A 19,269-nucleotide genomic window follows, 5' to 3' on the forward strand; every position below is an offset into this window, starting at 1 on the left:
CAACAGCTACCCGAGTTGAATAAATAGACTGAGAGATGTATCAAAACGCATTACCCAAAATACATTTCTGGCATTTTGTCTATTGATGCAGGATCAGGGGGTCTTTGAGGTTTTATTGTGACAATGAAACGGTTGACCATGGACAACAGCTATTGTTTTAGGGTTCACTTATCATATTTGTCATTCTAACTTCTTTTGAAGCCGGAAAAATGAGCTTTACGTAGGGTTCTCTAAGGAAACATGAGAAGGTTTACCATTTGAATTGAGAAAACAATGGAAACATTATTTTATATCTCGTCAGTCGATCAGTGTATTAACTATTTATTTGTATAATGCATAATTAACTTTGTTAAGATTGTGTCCGAGTCTATGATTGCAATCTGTAGACAGGTAAGAAAAAAGACAGGGTGAATTAGTGACCAATTGATAAACTGTAGGAGTTTAAATAACCGTCACAATCCGGTACGGCTTTTGAACATTGTAAAGACATACGTGTAGTTTTTGTTCAGTTTTTGATATTGCGAAACTATTTACCGCGGATGTGTACAAACGTTCGTGTCTCAACAGGATGGTGACGTCACATACTTTGTCGGTTACTCGGCCTGTTCCGCTGGCGATCTGTCGAGACTGGCTGATCCGTAGCTGTGGCAGTCAACCGCCGTTTTTAGGGTGAAGATGGCCGCAGGTCCTCTTTCTGTATCTTCCAACGCATCCACAAACAACGATGGCATTCTCATTGGTGACAAAGTTTACTCGGAAGTGTACCTTACAATCGACAATTCGCTGATACCGGAGGAAAGGCTCTCTCCGACGCCGTCGATGCTCGACGGCCTCGACCTGAACACGGAGACCGACCTTCGTATCCTTGGATGTGAACTGATTCAATCAGCGGGCATTCTTCTTCGTTTGCCCCAGGTAAGCGTTATTGGACAGTTCGAATATCAGAATACATGTTGGTGTGTTTTGTTCAAAACTACCAAAAGCTTTCTCTATACCACTACACGGCGCACTAATTGTTAGCAGTTTGCTAATGTTAGCCCTTTGACGTTGGCGTGGTGGAGTTAAAATGGCGGCAGTCCATTGTACAAGGTTAGGCCAGCTTGTACAAGACAAAGTTCAAACGTCATGTTCTGTTTTTTCCTCGACAGGTGGCAATGGCAACGGGACAGGTGCTCTTTCATCGCTTTTTCTACTCCAAGTCCTTCGTCAAACACAGTTTTGAGGTAAGCCCGACCAAGTTTATGCGTCATTGTCAGGCCGATGGGTACTCGTCAATGTTAGCATAGCATAACGTCGTGGTTACGTTCGTGGCAGCCATATTGTCGATGCGTTGTGATATAGTTTTTGAACTGATGTAAGACAATAGAGTGAGCACACTGAAGACCAGTACGAAATAAATCACACACTCAAAGTTTAGAAACGGCCCTGAATCAAAACACTATTGTTTTTCTTTAACGGAAGTCCTCAAATCATATAAGTATAAGTATTAAAACATACCTTCCTCATAGTCAGGCTTTCAACATTTATCAGATTCAAATGGGAGCTGTTTGACTCACAAAATTTTAATCCTGGACATGCCATCAGTATTGCTATATAGTTTTGATTGGGTGCCTGAGATAAAGAAAGTGCAAGTCTGGTCAATATAATATGGTTTGACTCACAAAATTTTAATCCTGGACATAAAGAAAGTGCAAGTCTGGTCAATATAATATGGTTTGAATCACAAAATTTTAATCCTGGACATAAAGAAAGTGCAAGTCTGGTCAATATAATATGGTTTGACTCACAAAAGTTTAATCCTGGACATGCGATCAGTATTGCTATATAGTTTTGATTGGGTGGCTGAGATAAAGAAAGTGCAAGTCTGGTCAATATACAGTTCATGTATATTTGTATTCTCATATACCAACACTGTCAAAATTATTTTATATATCCAGTACTGCTATAAAACAGTCATTCTGGTAGATTTATATCTTCTTCCTCAATGGCCCAATTCTCCTAGAAATATTGTAAAGAGAGCAGCCACAGGCTACGTGTTTGACAGGATGTGTCATCTGCTGACAAATTTAGGTTTGTCATTGTATATTTTGTCACCTCGCCCATCCCCACTGAATGCGGGTACTGTATCTATGGTTGTCTAAAGTTATTGAACTCTTCCTTCCAACTTTTTGCGTCAATTATCTTCTTTCCAGATTGTTGCTATGGCTTGTATCAACTTGGCCTCCAAGATTGAAGAAGCGCCACGGCGAATACGAGATGTCATCAATGTTTTCCACCACCTGAGACAGATCAGAGGCAAAAAGTAAGCATCGACATTGAATCCAGCGTTCTCTTTTTTGCCAGTAATAAGTAATGTTTTTATTACATGCAACATGTTGTATTGCATTTGTTTTTATAAAATATGATGTTGTATGTTGTATGCTGTTGATTGCTGTTTTCCTGTGAAAGTGCTCTTCTGTTTATCCATGTACTCTAAACCATTTTAAAACTTTTCAGTTTCCGCTTCATTGGTAGATTCAGAAGTGTAATTGTCTACATTTAACATCTAAGTTTGACATTACACTGAAATTGATATCTCATCAAATTCTTTAAATTGGACTGCGTTTTAAGCATTTGAAGACAAGGCACGACTGCTTAATTTATGTGTGCCATTGTCTTCATAGAAATTTGTACATGTCAGTACTACAGGCCTTGGCATTAACTTGGCTTCTTTTTTCCCTTGCAACCAACTAACAGCGACCAGCTACATTTACCAAAGCCTGGGTGATGTGGAATGGTACGTAAGACGAAGCAGTCGGCATGACAACCATGATCCGAGGGGGTCTCTCTCCTCCCCCAGGGCCACCCCACCCCCTCCTGTGGGAGACGCCCGTGGTCTGAGCCACCGCGGCGCACTGGGATCGGGGATGACAGGTTGGCCGAAGGTCCTTGGCCCCCGGGGCACCTTGAGGACTCCTGTGGTTCAATCTTAAGCTTTGGGTATCTGTCCGTCAATCTGCAGACCCTTGGGTAATGTAGTTTTCTTCTCTGACTGCTCCTCACCATGCATTTTGTTTGTGCTTTAAGAGCAAAGCCCCATTCACATGGTATATCATATGGTATATCATATGTGTCCACCAATTAAAAAACATTCGCCAACTGTTACCCATGGCTTTTAAAGAAATATCACCTTGTTCGTTGAAGCTGGACCGATTAATTGGATACCTGTAGTCAATGCGAGTTATGTTTTTGTTAATGATCAGTGCATGCACTGTAACTTGAATAGTTTGGCGTAGTAAGTAGCTATATGTAATTAATATTAAGTAAGTCTACTGGTAATCCACCTGTCGCAAGTCTGTTTTTGTAGATGTATGTTGTGGCTTATATAATAGACATTACACTGATTGTGGGAGAATTTTTTTCCCATGCATGCGGGTTGTAGCATGACAGTATTTCCGTGTAAATTTGTGTTAAATGACACATCAGAATAATAGATTTGGATATGAAATGTGATAGTTGTTGGTTCTTAAAAGGTCAAATGCTGAATTACTACTCCCAAGTGCTGGACAGGTTTCTTTGTTTCTTGGGACATAGATTACATGTCATGAATATTGCGTAATGTCAGAGACTGATAGTTCATAATAAGATGGCTGAATTTTGAACATGGATTAATAGACCTGAATGCATGTAATGTATTTGGATAGCAAACAATAGGCTTTTCATTAAGTGTCATGAAATGTCCATTTGTAGATTTGTTTGTCTGCATCAGTAGTGTTACAAATAGTCTGATTTGTTTAACTAACAGGTTTTTTAGAGGAAGTTACAGTACTGATAGCAGTGAAATGTAGTCGTTGGATAAAGACAACCGTATTTTTCGAACGATTCTTCTTTGAGTCGGGAAAGCTGGCTGTGTTAGCGAAAGAGAGGTGCTCAGTGGTTTTGGAGTATTGTCTTGCATTGAAGTATGCAGTTGATTAGAATAGGTAAGAATGATTGTGTCAGCTCATTGTAGTAGTTTTGTGTTTTTTAGTTTATAGTTCGGGTTTGAAGACTGTAAAAAAAATTTTGCACGTTTAGGTAGTGATGTGGGCGATGAGTTGATATTTCTGTTAAAACTGTGACATGGGGTGATTGAGATGAAGGGCTATCTGCAGATCCCATAAGCTTTCACTGGAACCACAGGAGTCCACAAACCCCAGCAAACTGTCAGGCACCCAAACAGTTAAACCTGTTGCTTTGAGTTGGTTGAAACGGAAAAGAGTGCAAGGAATCATAAGGGCACTTTCTTTTTTACTTTTATTTCGAAAGAGGGAAACATTATTTTATTTTGATTCCTTTATAAACTAGGACTCCAAGTTCATTGATACTTGATCAGAACTACATAAATACCAAAAACCAAGTCATCAAAGCGGAGCGGCGGGTCCTGAAGGAGCTGGGCTTTTGTGTCCATGTCAAGCATCCACACAAGGTGAGTTAAATCCACACTAATAACTATTAAACTTGTGTAGCACAGTGTAGTTTAGCTATTGCAGCTTTAAGTTTGTTCCCTCATGCAGATGCAACCACACAGGAAGCAGCTTTGACAGACAATTCTCACTTTTCAGAACAGACTTGAGTGAACAGTGACACACTATTTCTGACTTTATATGCAATGATTTTATTATTCCAGATTATCGTCATGTATCTTCAAGTCCTGGAATGTGAAAAGAACCAGACGCTGGTCCAGACGGCCTGGTAAGATCCTTCCCAGTTCTCCATTGACCCCCCACCCCACAGCAGCAACCTGTCATGTCTGCAAGAAGTGCCACCAGACCTGGGCTTAAAATTAAGTTGAACGAGTTTCAAATGGTTGAATTACTTGAAGAGGACTTGATTTATCAACTTGGGACACGCCCGTGTGTGGAAACATCTGTCAGATAAGTGATATTCAAGTGCCCCTCATGTGTTTAAGCACAAATTTGAAAAGCATTCAACAAACATTTTGCCCAGGTCTGACTGCGACATTCCCTCACTCCATTTTAACCCGTTCCACTTTTTTTTTTTTTTTTTAGTTTTTTTTCCCCCCCGAATGGAGAAATTTGTTTTATTGCCTAATCCTGTTGCGTGTCTCACTCTCTTGTCTGCCCTTACATGGCTTTGCTGTAAAGTCTTTTTGATTTGCGGTGCCCAGGAGCTTGGTTTAACTTTGTCCTTTCTCTCTACTCTTTGATTAAAGGGTAGTCCATGCTGGTAAGTCACATAAAGAACCTCTGAACTCTGCCTCCTCCAACCACATGACCTCAGGAAGCTCCCCCCATTGGCTGGCTGCCCCTCTCCAGACAGCCAATCCCAATGCCAAGATTCACTGAAGGGGGCGGGCGGGCCTTTCCCAACAGCCAACATCGTCTTGTTTTCTCTTGGGTGTCCAAAAGGATTTGTATTTTTTTGGTCTTGCTACAAAGGTTTCAACTGTAATACCTATTTTTGCCAAGAAGCTACAGATGCATTTATATTCTGAGTTTTTTTTCTAGTTTACTTGCATCTAGCAATGAAGTAAACTTAGAACAGAATAACTTTTTTGACCAGTTTACCTGCCTTTTTTTAAAAAAATATATCTATTTGCAGTAGTATACTGTCCTGTCCCCAACTGACATGGTGTCCAGACATGTGTCTGTCTTACAGGCTGATCCAGTTCTCAGGTTTTGCCTCCAAGGACCTGTCTCGCCCACGCAGCAGTCAGAATCCAACGACCATGTGTTAATGTATAATAGCATTGGCATAGCAGTTTCACACCGACATGCCAAAGTGCAGGTCAGGTCATTTGTTTGAAGGCAGGTTAGACTGGAAGTTTTCAGCAGTTACTCGCGGTAAACTTCAGTGGAACCGTACATATGATTTTGATAGGTGGAAATTGATGCACACAGAGTGACTGCATATGGAGAAGTGTCACCACTTAAGATATGACGTTTCAGTGATTTTTGATTTAGTTCTAATCTTTTTTTGCCTGGTTGTAGTTCCCTTTGATCATAATCTGAGTGGGATCAGTGTTAGTTTATTGGGGTTTTGCCATAATGTTTCTGTTATCACATTTTTTTTTTGTCTCTCTGACTTCTATGTTTCTCAAGAAGGACATAGATGCTCACACCACCCTATACTTGCCTGATTCACATCCTGGCCATATTGTCTTTCCTAATGCTCTCCCTATGGCTAATCTACTTTACCCATTGTCCTACACACTGCCCTGACACGTAATCTGTTCTGTAGCACAGATTTCGTTCAGCCAAGTAGTGAGGCATAGATTGCCACTTAATGTCTTTCAGTATCCTACAATGCCACATAGTGGGATGGGTTTGCAGACAGAAACAGTGGTCTTACAGGTAAAAAGGAAAAGTCAAAACAATATGAGGGCCACAGTCCTCATGGGTTTGGACACTAAACATATACATTTTGAAGTTGTCAGAATATTAGACCAGTGTTGCATCATATACATCAGCCTGCTGCTGACTCCCCAGATGTAGCTGTTTTGCCTCCCACCATACATGCTATGACTCCCATTTCCTCAGATCCAACAATCTGAAAGTAGCCACTGCATTCTCAATGAATGTGTAGCACTGTGTGCTTGCATGTTGTCCCACCCCCTTACACAGCATGTGCCATTGTCTCAGTCATCATTTTTCTTCATCTAGTTACTCCAGGTCATAGTGTGGTAAGGTGGTCTTGGCGGGTCTTCTGCAGATTCTTTCCCATTTGTGTCTTCATGCTTTACTTGTGACATACAACACTCCCATGGATGCCCCAGAGAGAAATGGACAAAGTTAAACTTGACAGATATAAATGCATATCTCACTTCAGCACTGCCTAACTTATAAACCAATAGGTGATTCTTTATAGCTGTCAGGGCTTTCAGTTAGTTTGAAATGTTGTCAGTGCCTCTAATAGATCCATAAATGGTAACCTTTTCTCCAGCATGTCAGTGACCAGCTACTCAGTTGTGAAGATTTCTTAGTTGCAAGAATTAGCTTGAGTTTAATCAGGAATGAAACCTAAATCTTAATCATAAAGTAGAAAACAAAGCCCTGATCAGCAGTTAGCATTATATAAACAAAATTTGACCTTCAGTAATAACTTGTGGTCAAAGCTTTGAAATGACTTAAAAGATGTGGGTGTGGGTGAGAGGTGGCTTTGTGTAGAGAAGATGCTATGTTTTTGTTTCTGTGATGTTCTTGCTTTTACAGGAACTACATGAATGATAGCCTGAGAACGAATGTGTTTGTGAGGTTCCAAGCCGAGACGATAGCCTGTGCCTGCATATTCCTTGCTGCCCGTGCTCTCCAGGTAAGAGGAAAAGTTGACCTAAAACACCCCTTTCACCTTCCCACGAATGCTTAGTTTGTTGTATTTCACACCAAATGCTGCAACAGCAGATCTCATCTATACCTATACAGTATAGCACCTTCAAATGTTGTAACCCCTTTGTGCCTGTTTTTCCCAGATACCTCTGCCATCCAGACCTCATTGGTACCTGCTGTTTGGAGCCAGTGAAGATGAGATCAAAGAGATCTGCGTCACCACCCTTAGGCTGTACACCAGGAAGAAGGTAGGGTTTTGTTTTTGAGTTGTAGAGTAATGTTTTGTCTAAGTCATCATGTGGCATTGCTTGTTCTACCCAGTGGAAAGATGCTGCTTTACGTCAGTCTACTAAAATGGAAACGACACTGGCGAAGACTCCTGCTTTGTGTGTCTTAAGGGGAACTGCCCGTCACAACAAACCAGCATCAGCGTGCTAACCGCGTAGCCAGTACTGAGTGAGCAAGTGTATACACTGACAAGATGATTTTTTTTTTTTTCTTTTACTCAGCCTAACTATGACCAACTGGAGAAGGAGGTGGAGCGAAGGAAGGTGTTCTTGGCAGAGGCTAAGCTGAAGGCCAAAGGTCTGAATCCCGATGGTACCCCTGCGCTGTCCACGCTAGGTGGCTTCTCTCCTGCTTCCAAGCCCTGCTCCCCGAATGTGGTTAAGGTGGAAGAGAAGTCCCCGAACCCCCAGACCCTCAAACCAGTGAAGAAGGAGCCAGACAACCGGACTCAGGTCAACAAGAGTCCACACAATGGGTAAGAAACACTCACCGTGTTATACTTTGAGGGTTTTTCTGTGAGTGACACCCACATTTAGTCATCTAACAGTGTACATGCTTGTCTTTTTATGTTCACAAGTCTAATGTTTTTTCCCCAGTTTGAGGAAAGATGTGAAGATCGGGAGGAACAGCAGGAGTGGAAGCCGATCTCGTTCAAGAACACGATCCCGGTCTAGATCCCGCTCCCCTCGCAGACAGTAAGATCACTTTAAATATTTGAAGACTTTCTTTGTTTACTGGTCTAAATGTGAACTTGTATGCTCTCATAACTCTTACCTTGTATTAAGGGGATAATGTTGTGTAATTAGTGGGATGTATTCCTCAGCTTCCTCCTCTCTTTTGTTTCCACAGTTACAACAGCAGACGCAGTTGCTCAGGGACCTACAGTTCTCGCTCACGTTCTCGCTCTCACAGTCGCAGTCCATCGCCTCGGCGACATCAGCCCTCACCCCTCCTCCCCCACCTCAAGTCCAAGACCGGCCACCATGGCAACAGCGACTCCAAGTCCAGCGGACGCCACAGCAACAGCGGTGGATCTGGTCACAAAAGGAAGCGCTCGCGTTCTCGGTCCCGGTCCCGCACTCCAGTCAAAGTAGACAGAGACCGGGACAGAGAGAGGGAACGCGAGAGAGACAGAGATCGCAGCTCCTACGACCTCTCCTCAAAGAAACACAAACACGAGCGAGGAGGTGGTCATCGAGGAGATAGGAGGGAGAGGGAAAGATCTCGGTCCTATGACAGGGACAGAGAGAGGGAGCGTAGCCACAAGAGCAAACACCACAGCAGTAGTGGACACTCAGGGCATAGCCGTCACCGGCGCTGAGACACACACACACACAAACACACAGACTAGCTCAAGGACTGATAGTCACTCCAGTATTTTCAGTATACTCAAAATCAGGCATGTTCTCTGAATGCTATTTAAAACTTTTCACTGTTAGCTGGAGTCATGCTGGCAGACACATCATGTTCTTCAAAAGTTTAAATATCTAGTTGTGTCACAACTCTTTTTGGAAGTAAACCAAATATCTGCAGCCTGTCAGATGACTCTGCTGACATGTCGCAAGAGTTGCTGACCAAGCCATTGGAGGAAAACATTCAGTAGCAGTCAAAGCCAAATTCTGCCATGATTTAGAGAACATGCAAATGTTGATTTTGGGTATAATGCCAGCCTAATACCAACATAGTTGGCTTTCTGGGTTTCTCAGATGCATCCTGCAACTGACCAATGGAACAATTTTATTTACAGGAATGTTGATTGTCTTCAACCTTATGTTTTGTTGCCCCAAACCAAATAACTAATTTAATTTTGTTATGAAAAAATTCTCTATGAAAAGTAAAGTATTGACATTGGAGGCATTAATGCAAACTCTGTTGAAATTGCCTGAATCCTACACATAGCTTTTGCATGCACAGTGTTTTGGTGATAGTATTCATTGCTTTGACTGTCATCTACACAGCAGCACACCTGGAGCTGATAATTGGCAGAGGTGGTTGATGTTGTGTTGTTGATTAAATGTGTGCATCTGAGGAACCCAGGCTGCAGCAGCAACTACCAGCATGCAGTGGACTGTCTGTAAGTGTACTAGTCATTTTTTCACATGGTCAAACATGATTAGTGGTTAAGGGAAGGCACCGATGCAGTGTGACATCAGTCCCAGACCTGTCATCATCTCCCTTACCTATAGGTTTTTCTTTTGTTTTCCCACAATATCCCCCACATCACTACCATCCCTCTAACCTACCGCTGTGTTCTTGGTTTTGGTTAAAGTCTTGGTTAAAGTTACGGACTTTCAGAAAAGAAACTTATTTACAGTGTAAAGATGGATCGATATCTGCTGACAATATGCAAACGCTTTGATTTATAAAAGCGAGCTGCTCAGTGGAAGGATTGATTAAATGTAAAATAATGATCATTCAGGAAAGATCAATATGTTTGCACATTTAGAGGCTGGCAGGTGAGTGGGCTTTTTTTTTGTTTTTGACAGGTGTATGTTGCTAAAGCTGTGTTTTGTACAGTTTCAAGAAAGAAAACTGGTTATAGATGTATGTTTTTCCTTTTTTTTACAGCAGGGGATGCAGACTAGATTTCAGAAAATTTTAGGATTGTCTGTTCATTACACTGGTTTTTAGTCTGCACGTGTTAATGTCTGATTTTTATTCAGTAATAAATGAGTTATGCCACTGAACTGTATGGTCTTTATTGAATTGGTGCCTGCTTGTTGGATGTAAATGGATCCTTTTGAATAACGTACTTTTCTAGTGAGAGGATTTGTATTCTCGCATTTGACTCAAAAGAACAAGAAACATCACCAAATAGGCCCTGCATGACCGAAAACCCTCATCTCGAGATCCTGCTTCTTGTATTTCGAGGCTAAAATGATGTACATGGTTTGAGTCAAATCTTTCTCAGATGTAAAGCCAAATATTGCAGACTAAAATCAGAATCAGTGTAAGTGCATGTTGTGACCACCAGAGGGTGCTGTTGGCCTTACTAATACAAGTACTCATGTCTGCCCACAGACCGTATATGTAGTTCATTGGCCGATTTCATAAAACAATATTTCCACTGTGTTTTAATAAAGCTAAGTTTAGTAGTATGCAACGAGTAGGACTGAATGTAGTTAATGACCTTTATGAAAGCAAGAAAAACAATTACCTCAGCACGGTCCCATTTGGCCAATCGAAAGACATTTATCCAGGCATTTGAAAATACTATGGGGACAATCTAATCTCATTTGAACTCTTACTCTGACTACCCTTTTGGTCGTCATGATGGTGTGCTTAGTTTGCCTACAAAAATAAAAGATGTACAGCAAATTATTGCACAGATAAAACCTCAGTTAAATTTTAATTAAAATTTTATGAATAAGATTAGAGGTGATCCTTCAGTGAGCTGCCTCATGTTCTGTCATCTGTTAAGTGATGTATTTAAGCACATACCGTATATGCTTAAATTGGACACATTTTGGAAAGGCAAAGATTATTTTTAACCAAGAGCCAATGGTTTAAGGAACATATTGGTGAGGCGTTCTTTTAAAACCAAACTGTCCCGACCTCCACATTTGGTTTTGTCTTTCCCCATGTCACGTAGCTGCCACACAGCAAGTGATTACATTAGCCAGAAAGTCAAATGGCGTGAACACACACACTGACGGCCCTGTCAGGCCATCTGATGCTTTAGAAATTGTGCAATAGGAAGCACATTCTGCCAGAACATTGGGTAACACTCCCTCTTTCATGATTTGCGTTAAAGGGCCTTCACATACAGGTCACACACACACAAGATTATATCCACAGTGCGACCTGGCCGTGGGCCTGACAGTCCTGTAAATCTTTCCTGAGCTGGTGAAGGGTCAAATACACCGCTGAGACAAACAGAAGTTGGCTTCTCATCATTCAGTGTACTCTGTGCACGTCTGTGTGACTTGACAAATCCAGTGCAGTGATGACCCTCTCTTCCCAGCAGTGCACATGGTTTTGAATTTTTTTTGGTGAGGTGTTGAGACATCCAGTACTTAGACTGCTCCTTCCTGATAACGCTGGTCTCTTATGTGAAGATGCACTAGCAATGACACATTACTAAGCAGAAATAAAGGCCTTCCTTACCAGGAAGGATTTGGGATATTTCACATTTTTGCTTTATGAGTTATGAGAGTGACATTATTATGAGTCGATGGCTCTCATTCTCTTCTGATCAGCGTGAAGCCCCATAGAGAACGGAATAGACTGTAAATGTTGTAATGACTGCCTGTTGCCGTTCACATGTCGTATTCTACACTCACAAACATGCTCACATGACAGATCTTATAATCAGATTGTGTTTCACTTTTGAAAATTCTACAAGTGCCAAATTAATATGAACCATTTTATAGTTTGAGCTGTAAAACCTGAAAGCCCTACATCCCCACACACAGGTGTCTTCTCTGGCTAATTAAGCCTGTGCTCTATAAGAGCTAATAAGGCAGACAGAGGGGTAGGTTTTTGCTCACCTCAGCCCTTGACACTGACTGTCAGCATTACACCATTACAGCGTCAGATTGTTTTGGTTTTCTTTACTGTTTTGGTCTACTCTCACCATTCTCATAGCTTTGTTTTGGCCACAATAGGCAGCCGTTTTCTGAAAAAAAAAGCTCCAAAAGCAGGCAAAGCTAGCGACCAGCAAATGAACATGGTGGAGCATTTAGCAACTGAAGAGCCGGATGACAGAGTTAGGGTACGAATATGAGGTAAGTATAATATGACTTGAGCAGAAATACAAAATGAGAGCTCATGTTGCTCTGTGTGTGCTTGTTGTGCGTTGTGCTGGTCATTTGTCCGTGCTCACAGCTTGTTTCTGCTGACCCCAAGTGGCCAAAAAAAACAAAACAAACAAAAATAAAAATTACCTGCCTGTTTTTCCTTTGCATATTAAGAAATGTTAAGTTCCATCATTAGAACTGCTAACAGACAAATGCTGCACTAAATGTGAGCTCAGTCTAACACACGTGTACGGGCGAAATGCTGTTATAACTCCAGCAGACAGCATCACCACGGATGACCACCGAGAAGCACGAGAGAGACCACGTCAGGCCTGCTGCTCACGTGGTGAGGCCTTTTGGTTGTTTGGCTGCAGGCAGCGTAGACGTGCCTTGTGTTTTGTGTTTCGAACTGATCATCATGTATTTCTGTGAGGTATCATCCCTGTGGCTGATGAGGTGTTAGGATGGGCGGATACGCTTTCTGCAGTGATGCTGCTCTTTCCGAACGCTGCGTGCAGACGGACGAGGAGAGAAAGACACATGACACATGATTTATATTTTCCTCCTGCTTGGACAAAGATCCTTTTAATGCCAAATGTCTCCGTGTTGGGCTTCATTGTGACTGACACTGTGAAGGGATAATCTCAGTAACTCCATAAATGCCGGCTGCGTGTTTTACACCAAATAAGACGAGCTGGTTTTAAATGCCAAGGCAGGCTGTGTTTGCTCATGGTGAACAAAGAAATTATTGTGGTGTGTATTTGTTTATAGTATGAACATAAAGCCATCAGTCAAACAGTTGAGGATGGCCTGATTCAAAAGCAGAAATTGCATCTTGCCGCATTTGTTGGGATTAAATGTTCCAACCAAACTCTAACAGCTCTAAGAGGTCTTTGCTGTTAACACCGCACTCATGATAGACTCCATGTCAACAGTGTCAAATGTCATACAGTGATACACATCATACTTACACACTGAAACATCCTCAAATGCTTTTTTCCCCCAATTCCTGCACAACAAATCTGTTCCTTAAAGTGCTTTTAGAGGTTTGAAATGGGAACATAATGGCAGTCTGAAGTCTGGGTGAAGTAATCAGCTCTGCCAGCCTCAGTTCAGCTGATGTGTGGAACCGGTTTCTGGATCAGGGCGATCACGACAGACTGACTGCGGGAGAGAGAGATCCCACGTGAAGGGTTTGGAGTCAGAGAAAGCTCGTTTGATTGCATTAATAGTGCTGAGAAAGACGCACGGAGGAAGGAATGTTTTGGTTTACTCTCTGGACATATGGAATAATTTTAGTGATTGTCTTTTTGTCTCTGCGGGCGTGTTCAGCGCCAGCACAGCATCTTCCATCTTCTAATTGACATTGGGATATAATGTAATGATCTCCTGGAGATAAGAGACGTTGTATACTGCTGCCAGTGTGTCTATGTGTGTGTGTGTGTGCGTGTGTGTGCATCCTCTGAAGAGCTCTGCCGAGATTACTGACGCAACACACGGGGGCTCCTGGGCCGAGGATCACTATCACTGTGGGCAGCGCTCAGTGAGTCAGCCCAGTGAGTGAACTCCACTGGACTAATGAGCCAAAGCTGAACATGCACAGAAACAGTTCCCACTTTGTTCAAACCAATTTGTCCTCTTCCTTCTTGTGAAGACCCGGGAAACCACTTCTCAGTTTCTTCAATTAGCTCCGAAACCAAACCCAGGTGTGGAGAGACAGACTCCGAGAGATTCACTGATTTCACTGGTAAAGGTTTATTGTACAGTACAGTACAGGAAAAAGACAAGAAGGCAGTGTCAGACATGCAGAAGGTGTAACAGGCAAATATGAAGTCCAGAACGATACCAGTTTAACTGTCAGTAAATCATTTGTTTGCAGTATTAATTCCTAGTGATATAAAAAGAATGGAGGATGAAAGGGAAGACACAGAGGCGACAAGGTAAAATCTGTCATTTTCCAGACATGATTGAAGTGTTATTACAGCACTTGTAAAAAATAAATATTGACTTTATATCAAAAATCAAACAAAAATCAGATGTAACTTAGCTGCACGCTAAAGTAAAAAAAAGAAATCCTCTGATTCTTTACACAAGGCTGATATTCATGCTCGACAGCGTTTTTATACATTCAGAAACGTTAATACTTGCGTCAATCGTCGTCACACACACAGAGTGCAGTCAAAATAACAGCTCACTACCCTCCTCTCGATAGATAGATAGATGATAGATAGATAGATAGATAGATAGATAGATAGATAGATAGATAGATAGATAGATAGATAGATAGATAGATATTCTACAGTATCTATCCTCCAGTCTATTTACACAGCTGCCTATGATTCATATTTGATTAAGAGAAAAGTACATAAAACAATTGATCTTGGCTAAAAATACTGGCCCCACAGGCCTGGAAACTAGGCCAAGATGGCAGCGTGACGGCAAAGAGTGTTTACATTGTTGCTTCTAGACAATTTTGACATTCATATGATCAGACATTCACTTCAAACACCAAGAAATCAACACTGCAATAAAAGGCTAAAGTCAGCTTCATGGTACGTTTGGAGAGGGGGATGGAGGACTTTGAGAACATAAGGATGGCAGTGGAGTCAACGTTTGCTTGCCAGCAGCTACAGTCGAGTGTTTCGTGTGTGCAGTTCAGTTGTTGCAGCCAGCTTATTTGCCCTGATAGGTGAGCTGTGCTACAAGACAAATGCCAAAAAGTGTCAATAATCAAGCGTTTGAAAGTCCATGAGTGTGTAACTCTGTGCTCCAAGCGCTAAAACTGACACATAGGGAATGAAAGAAATCATTTAGAAATCAGTGCTTTCTTACTTTTCATTTGCATGATAGTGGATAAGTGTTAAACAGGGGGCAGTAGTGGTTGGCTTAATACTGATGTGTTCAGTCGGTCAAACTAGAGGAGCCTGCAGCCATGCTAGCAGCTCTGTGAGGCTGGACTTGAAGCACAGCGCTGCTTCGAGCTTAATGAAAACGCTAACATGCCAATGTTTAGCAGGTTTAATGATGCCATGTTGTGAGCATGCAAACAACTGCTAACTACCATTAAATACAAGGCACAGCTGCGGCTGATGGGAATGTCATTAGTTGGGATCCACTGAAATTTTGACCTGATGATGGTGAGGATCTTGAATGTGCTGAATCTAGTTGGAGTAATCGCTGAGGCTTAACACCACAAATGTTAACTTGATGGTGGCGCTGGATGAGAAGTGAGGAGGATTTATCTGGAAACCCATGAATGTCTGTACCTTAAGCCATCTGATGTTGAGCTGTTTCATGTCGTTATTTTCTCAGATTTGCAGAGTACTGTGGGAAATCCCCCTGACGTGGTGGCGCACAGCCAGCTGTGTATGTAGGTCATAAATCTAAAAACAAAAGGAGGGAGGAGGGAGTCTAACTGTGAAGGCGAGGCATGACGTAAATAATATTAGGTGTAAGCAGATGCGGGTCAGCTCTGCTGCAGGAGGGGAGGTAACGTGACCCGGCGGGAAAGGCGGTGTTGCGACTGCTTGTACGCAGCTAGCGGGGCTTCAGCTGTACGACTAACCAAGACCAAAGAAAATGAGCTTATCAGTCACACAAGCGAGCGTTGCATTTTAAGGTCAACCAAAACTAAAAGCATCTGATAAAAAAGAAGAGAGCAATTCATTCACCTGTGGGCAGACACACACCTCAGATGTGCATCCAGATAAAGATCAACCTCAGACATCAAACAAAATAATCGATTGGCCACGGCCGACCGTGGACGCCTGTCTGGTGCAGCTCGTTCGGAGCTTAACTGGATCAAGACATGCTTGTCATCTGCGTCCTGGTTAGTGAGCAGCATAATGGAGTTACAGCGCTGCCACAGGCGGAGATTTTTCAGGGGGAAAGTTGTTAGGGAAAAAAAATTGAGCTCCAATTTTATCAGCTCACGCTCATTTCATCCAATCTCACAGTTTAAACAGACCGTAAAACACACAAGCTTTTAAACTCTAACCTTTGGAGTTTGCTGCATATCGCCTTTAGTCTTTCACTGTCCAAACAAAGCCTTTCACTGGCTCATCATAAATCATGACTGGACTGGCACCGCTGCTGAATCCACAAGGAAACCGCTCATTTGCTCCGATGTATTCTTAGAAAACTGTGGTCTAAACTCCATTATTAAGCAACAGTGGAGCTGATACTGCAGTGAAACATGGGGTGCTGCAGACGTTTATAAAAATAGCCCAGCCCAGACACAGAGAAGAGAAATATGACCACTGCACTAACTCTTCAGGGGGCTGCTTCTCAAGTCACTTTAGTACAAGAGCAGAAACAGAAATCAGTTTCAAGATGTTGTCTTCAAACACGGATAAAATATTTCTGATTGGTAAATAACTCTATTTGAGCTGTTTGTGGTGAAAAAATACAGTATAAATAAAAAAAAATGAAAATATGCGATACTAAATCATTCAAAAACACTGGATTGAATATGTACATCCATGTTCCACTTGAGAACAATATGCTTATCACAGCAGCAGCTCAAATAGTTCTCGCCAAGACTCAGATGAGAAGATCTATATCATTCCACCTGTTCCGTAAATATGAGCCGCCAGCTGTTAGCGTAGCTTAGCATAAAGACTGGAAACAGGTGGAAACAAGTAGCTTGGCTCTGTGCAAAGGTCAAGTAGTTGGTTTTACAGGGGGGTAATGTGAGGGACAGTTTCCTGGTTGGGAGTAGGAAGTGGAAGTTTTCAGGAAGTTCCACAACTTGACATATCTTTACTTTGGTTTTTGTACAGATTAAAACAAACAAAGTACAAGTTGTTGATTAGTGAGCTTTAAAGGTGCTGGTAGGTGGTTTCTACTGGACTGAGCCAGGCTAGCTGTTTCCTCCTGTTTCCAGTCTTTATGCTAAGCTACGCTAACTTTCTAGCCTACAGATATGACAGTGGTGTTAATCTTCTCATCTAACTCTTGGCAAGACAGCAAAAAGGTACATTTCCCAAAATATGAAGTATTCCTTTAAAAAAAACATCATACCCCCCCCCCCCTCACACACACACACACTATTCCAGTATTGAATGGCATTCCCATCTGCTGTCCATTAGTCTCCTTTTCTTCATCCTTCCTGCTTTCAAGTGAAACTGCTCAGTCTCATTATTGCTACAAGTCCTTATGAGGTCTGTGCTTCTATGAAGTCTTTATTGCTAAATACACATCGCAAGTCAATCAGCAAGCATCATTAAATCCAAGAGTCCACATATGCTGGTTTTGAGGACGTTGACAGGAAGTTAAAATTATCCCACCATATGTTCCAGTCAAGTGAAGCTCTTCTTAACATCTTCAGTGTAACTTCAATCTGTAGCACTCATGTACTGTAACATTCATTTCTGATGGTGCACAGCTGCAGATGCATCAGTGAGTCCTTGGTGTAACAGTAAGTACAGGCAGCCAGACTTTTGCTTGGATACACTCCGTACAGTGAGTGTTTATCACTGGTTTATTTGACTGGAAGTCTTTTTTGTTTCTAAAAATACTGCATAGCAAGTTTCTTCTGATTGTTTTCGACAGGTAACCTCATCCTCAGTGGGCCTGAAGATGTATCCCACCAATAACAGTTATAGTTATACTGCTGGCAGTAGATGTGTGGTTTTAACGTGTTTGTGTTTGTGAGTGTGCACATGTGCATGGCGTGTATCGCCGGCAGCACGGTATGTGTCCTCACTAGCCAGCGGCGCTGCTGTCGCTCTCACAGGTAGGTGGTGGCCTCTCTGTTCTCCCGCTCTCTGGCCTGAGCCACGGCCACGTTGATGCACTGCAGCCACTCCTCGGCATGCTTCTCATCCTGGGCTTTCAGCACGTACGTCTTGCTGTCCGTGAAGATCTCAAATGCCCGTGGCAGGCCGCGGTCACGCCGCTTCTTCGCGACCACCTGTGGAAAAAAAAAGGAGAAAGATGAAAAAGATAAGGAGTACTGCAACGTAATCAGATGGTTATCAGTAGCTTTAAAATGACAACAATACAACCTTCTATAGAGGTAAAACACAGCCATCAGACGGCAATAATGCAAAACATGTGACCGACGGTGAAGATCAAAAGGTTTGGGAGCAGGTTCGTGATAAGATACCTCCTCACCTTGACACTTTGCACCTTGCTCAGCTCAATAGGGATGTCATCCAGCTCGTCTTTCTGCGGGGACGACAGAAAATGAAAGAAGACACAAGAGAACAAACGAAAACCTCAGATGCAAAATCATTTAATTCTTCATTTTCGAACAGCGATTGTACCAGCAGATTAATTCAAATCTCCAACAATATCATAAAAAATCAAAATATTGCTTGAATAAAAATGTCATTATCATATATTACATTATTGAAGTATTATTATTACTTATGCACAAACATGTAAGCATCAGCCTGTTGGGTTGTTTATCCAATGCATCATATTTTATCAGCTAATCTTTTGTTTAATTAACATGTTAAATAACTAGCAACTATAGCAGTAAAATAAATAAAGCGCAGTAAAAAGACATTTCCCTTTGAAACAAAGCCGAACTATAAAAAGGAAACACTTTACACAAAGTTGATTTTTGCAGTGTGATGTGATTTTTGTTTAAAGGGACAGTTCACCCCAAAATGAAAAATAATTGTTGTACTTCTACCTGTAGTGCTATTTATCCATCTAGATTGCTTTAGTGTGAGTTGCCGAGTTCTGGAAATATTTTAGCTGTAGAGATATCTGCCATCTCAAAACCACCACAGGTAAGAGAATTGTGAATTGTCTCCACATGCAATTTGATCATATGAAGGTCTGACATTGTTTGCCATAATGTCAGACATCTTGATTTCTACACCGTTTAGTGTTGTTTCCAGTACGTACAGCCTCAGGAGAAACCACTTCCAGCACAACCAATTACGCTTCATTGTTCTGCTGCTTCTCCAGGGCAGGAAATG

The 19,269-nt window shown here is 41.9% G+C and overlaps 2 protein-coding genes across 4 annotated transcripts in view; one reads left to right on the top strand and one right to left on the bottom strand.

The window, feature by feature from the left end:
- The first annotated feature begins 580 nt into the window (after positions 1-580).
- ccnl1a (cyclin L1a) lies at positions 581-10,282 on the top strand. Its single transcript, XM_041940369.1, has 10 exons — positions 581-915; positions 1,149-1,223; positions 2,193-2,302; positions 4,327-4,447; positions 4,649-4,713; positions 7,194-7,293; positions 7,451-7,555; positions 7,817-8,070; positions 8,192-8,290; positions 8,445-10,282. The coding sequence occupies exons 1-10, from the start codon at positions 676-678 to the stop codon at positions 8,914-8,916; spliced, it is 1,641 nt and encodes a 546-aa protein (XP_041796303.1). The 5' UTR covers positions 581-675; the 3' UTR covers positions 8,917-10,282.
- Positions 10,283-17,830: 7,548 nt separating this feature from the next.
- The window catches only part of veph1 (ventricular zone expressed PH domain-containing 1), a 68,614-nt gene continuing 67,175 nt past the window's right edge, over positions 17,831-19,269 (bottom strand). For all 3 annotated transcript variants that reach the window (XM_041940440.1, XM_041940438.1, XM_041940439.1), the window contains 2 exons: positions 18,452-18,505; positions 17,831-18,248 (listed from right to left, as the gene is read on the bottom strand). In XM_041940440.1, coding sequence (XP_041796374.1) covers positions 18,066-18,248; positions 18,452-18,505 — 237 coding nt within the window. In that variant the 3' untranslated portion in view covers positions 17,831-18,065. The remainder of the gene's footprint in view (positions 18,249-18,451; positions 18,506-19,269) is intronic.

This window comes from Chelmon rostratus, chromosome 7, assembly GCF_017976325.1.
Source record: "Chelmon rostratus isolate fCheRos1 chromosome 7, fCheRos1.pri, whole genome shotgun sequence".
Taxonomy (NCBI): Eukaryota; Metazoa; Chordata; class Actinopteri; order Chaetodontiformes; family Chaetodontidae; genus Chelmon; species Chelmon rostratus.

Bases quoted from the DNA above. Each gene is read 5' to 3' on its own strand.
- ccnl1a (XM_041940369.1), top strand. From the start codon at position 676: ATGGCCGCAGGTCCTCTTTCTGTATCTTCCAACGCATCCACAAACAAC. The intron at 2,303-4,326 runs GTAAGCATCGAC...TTTATAAACTAG, and splicing joins AGACAGATCAGAGGCAAAAA to GACTCCAAGTTCATTGATAC. The intron at 8,071-8,191 runs GTAAGAAACACT...TTTTTTCCCCAG, and splicing joins AACAAGAGTCCACACAATGG to TTTGAGGAAAGATGTGAAGA.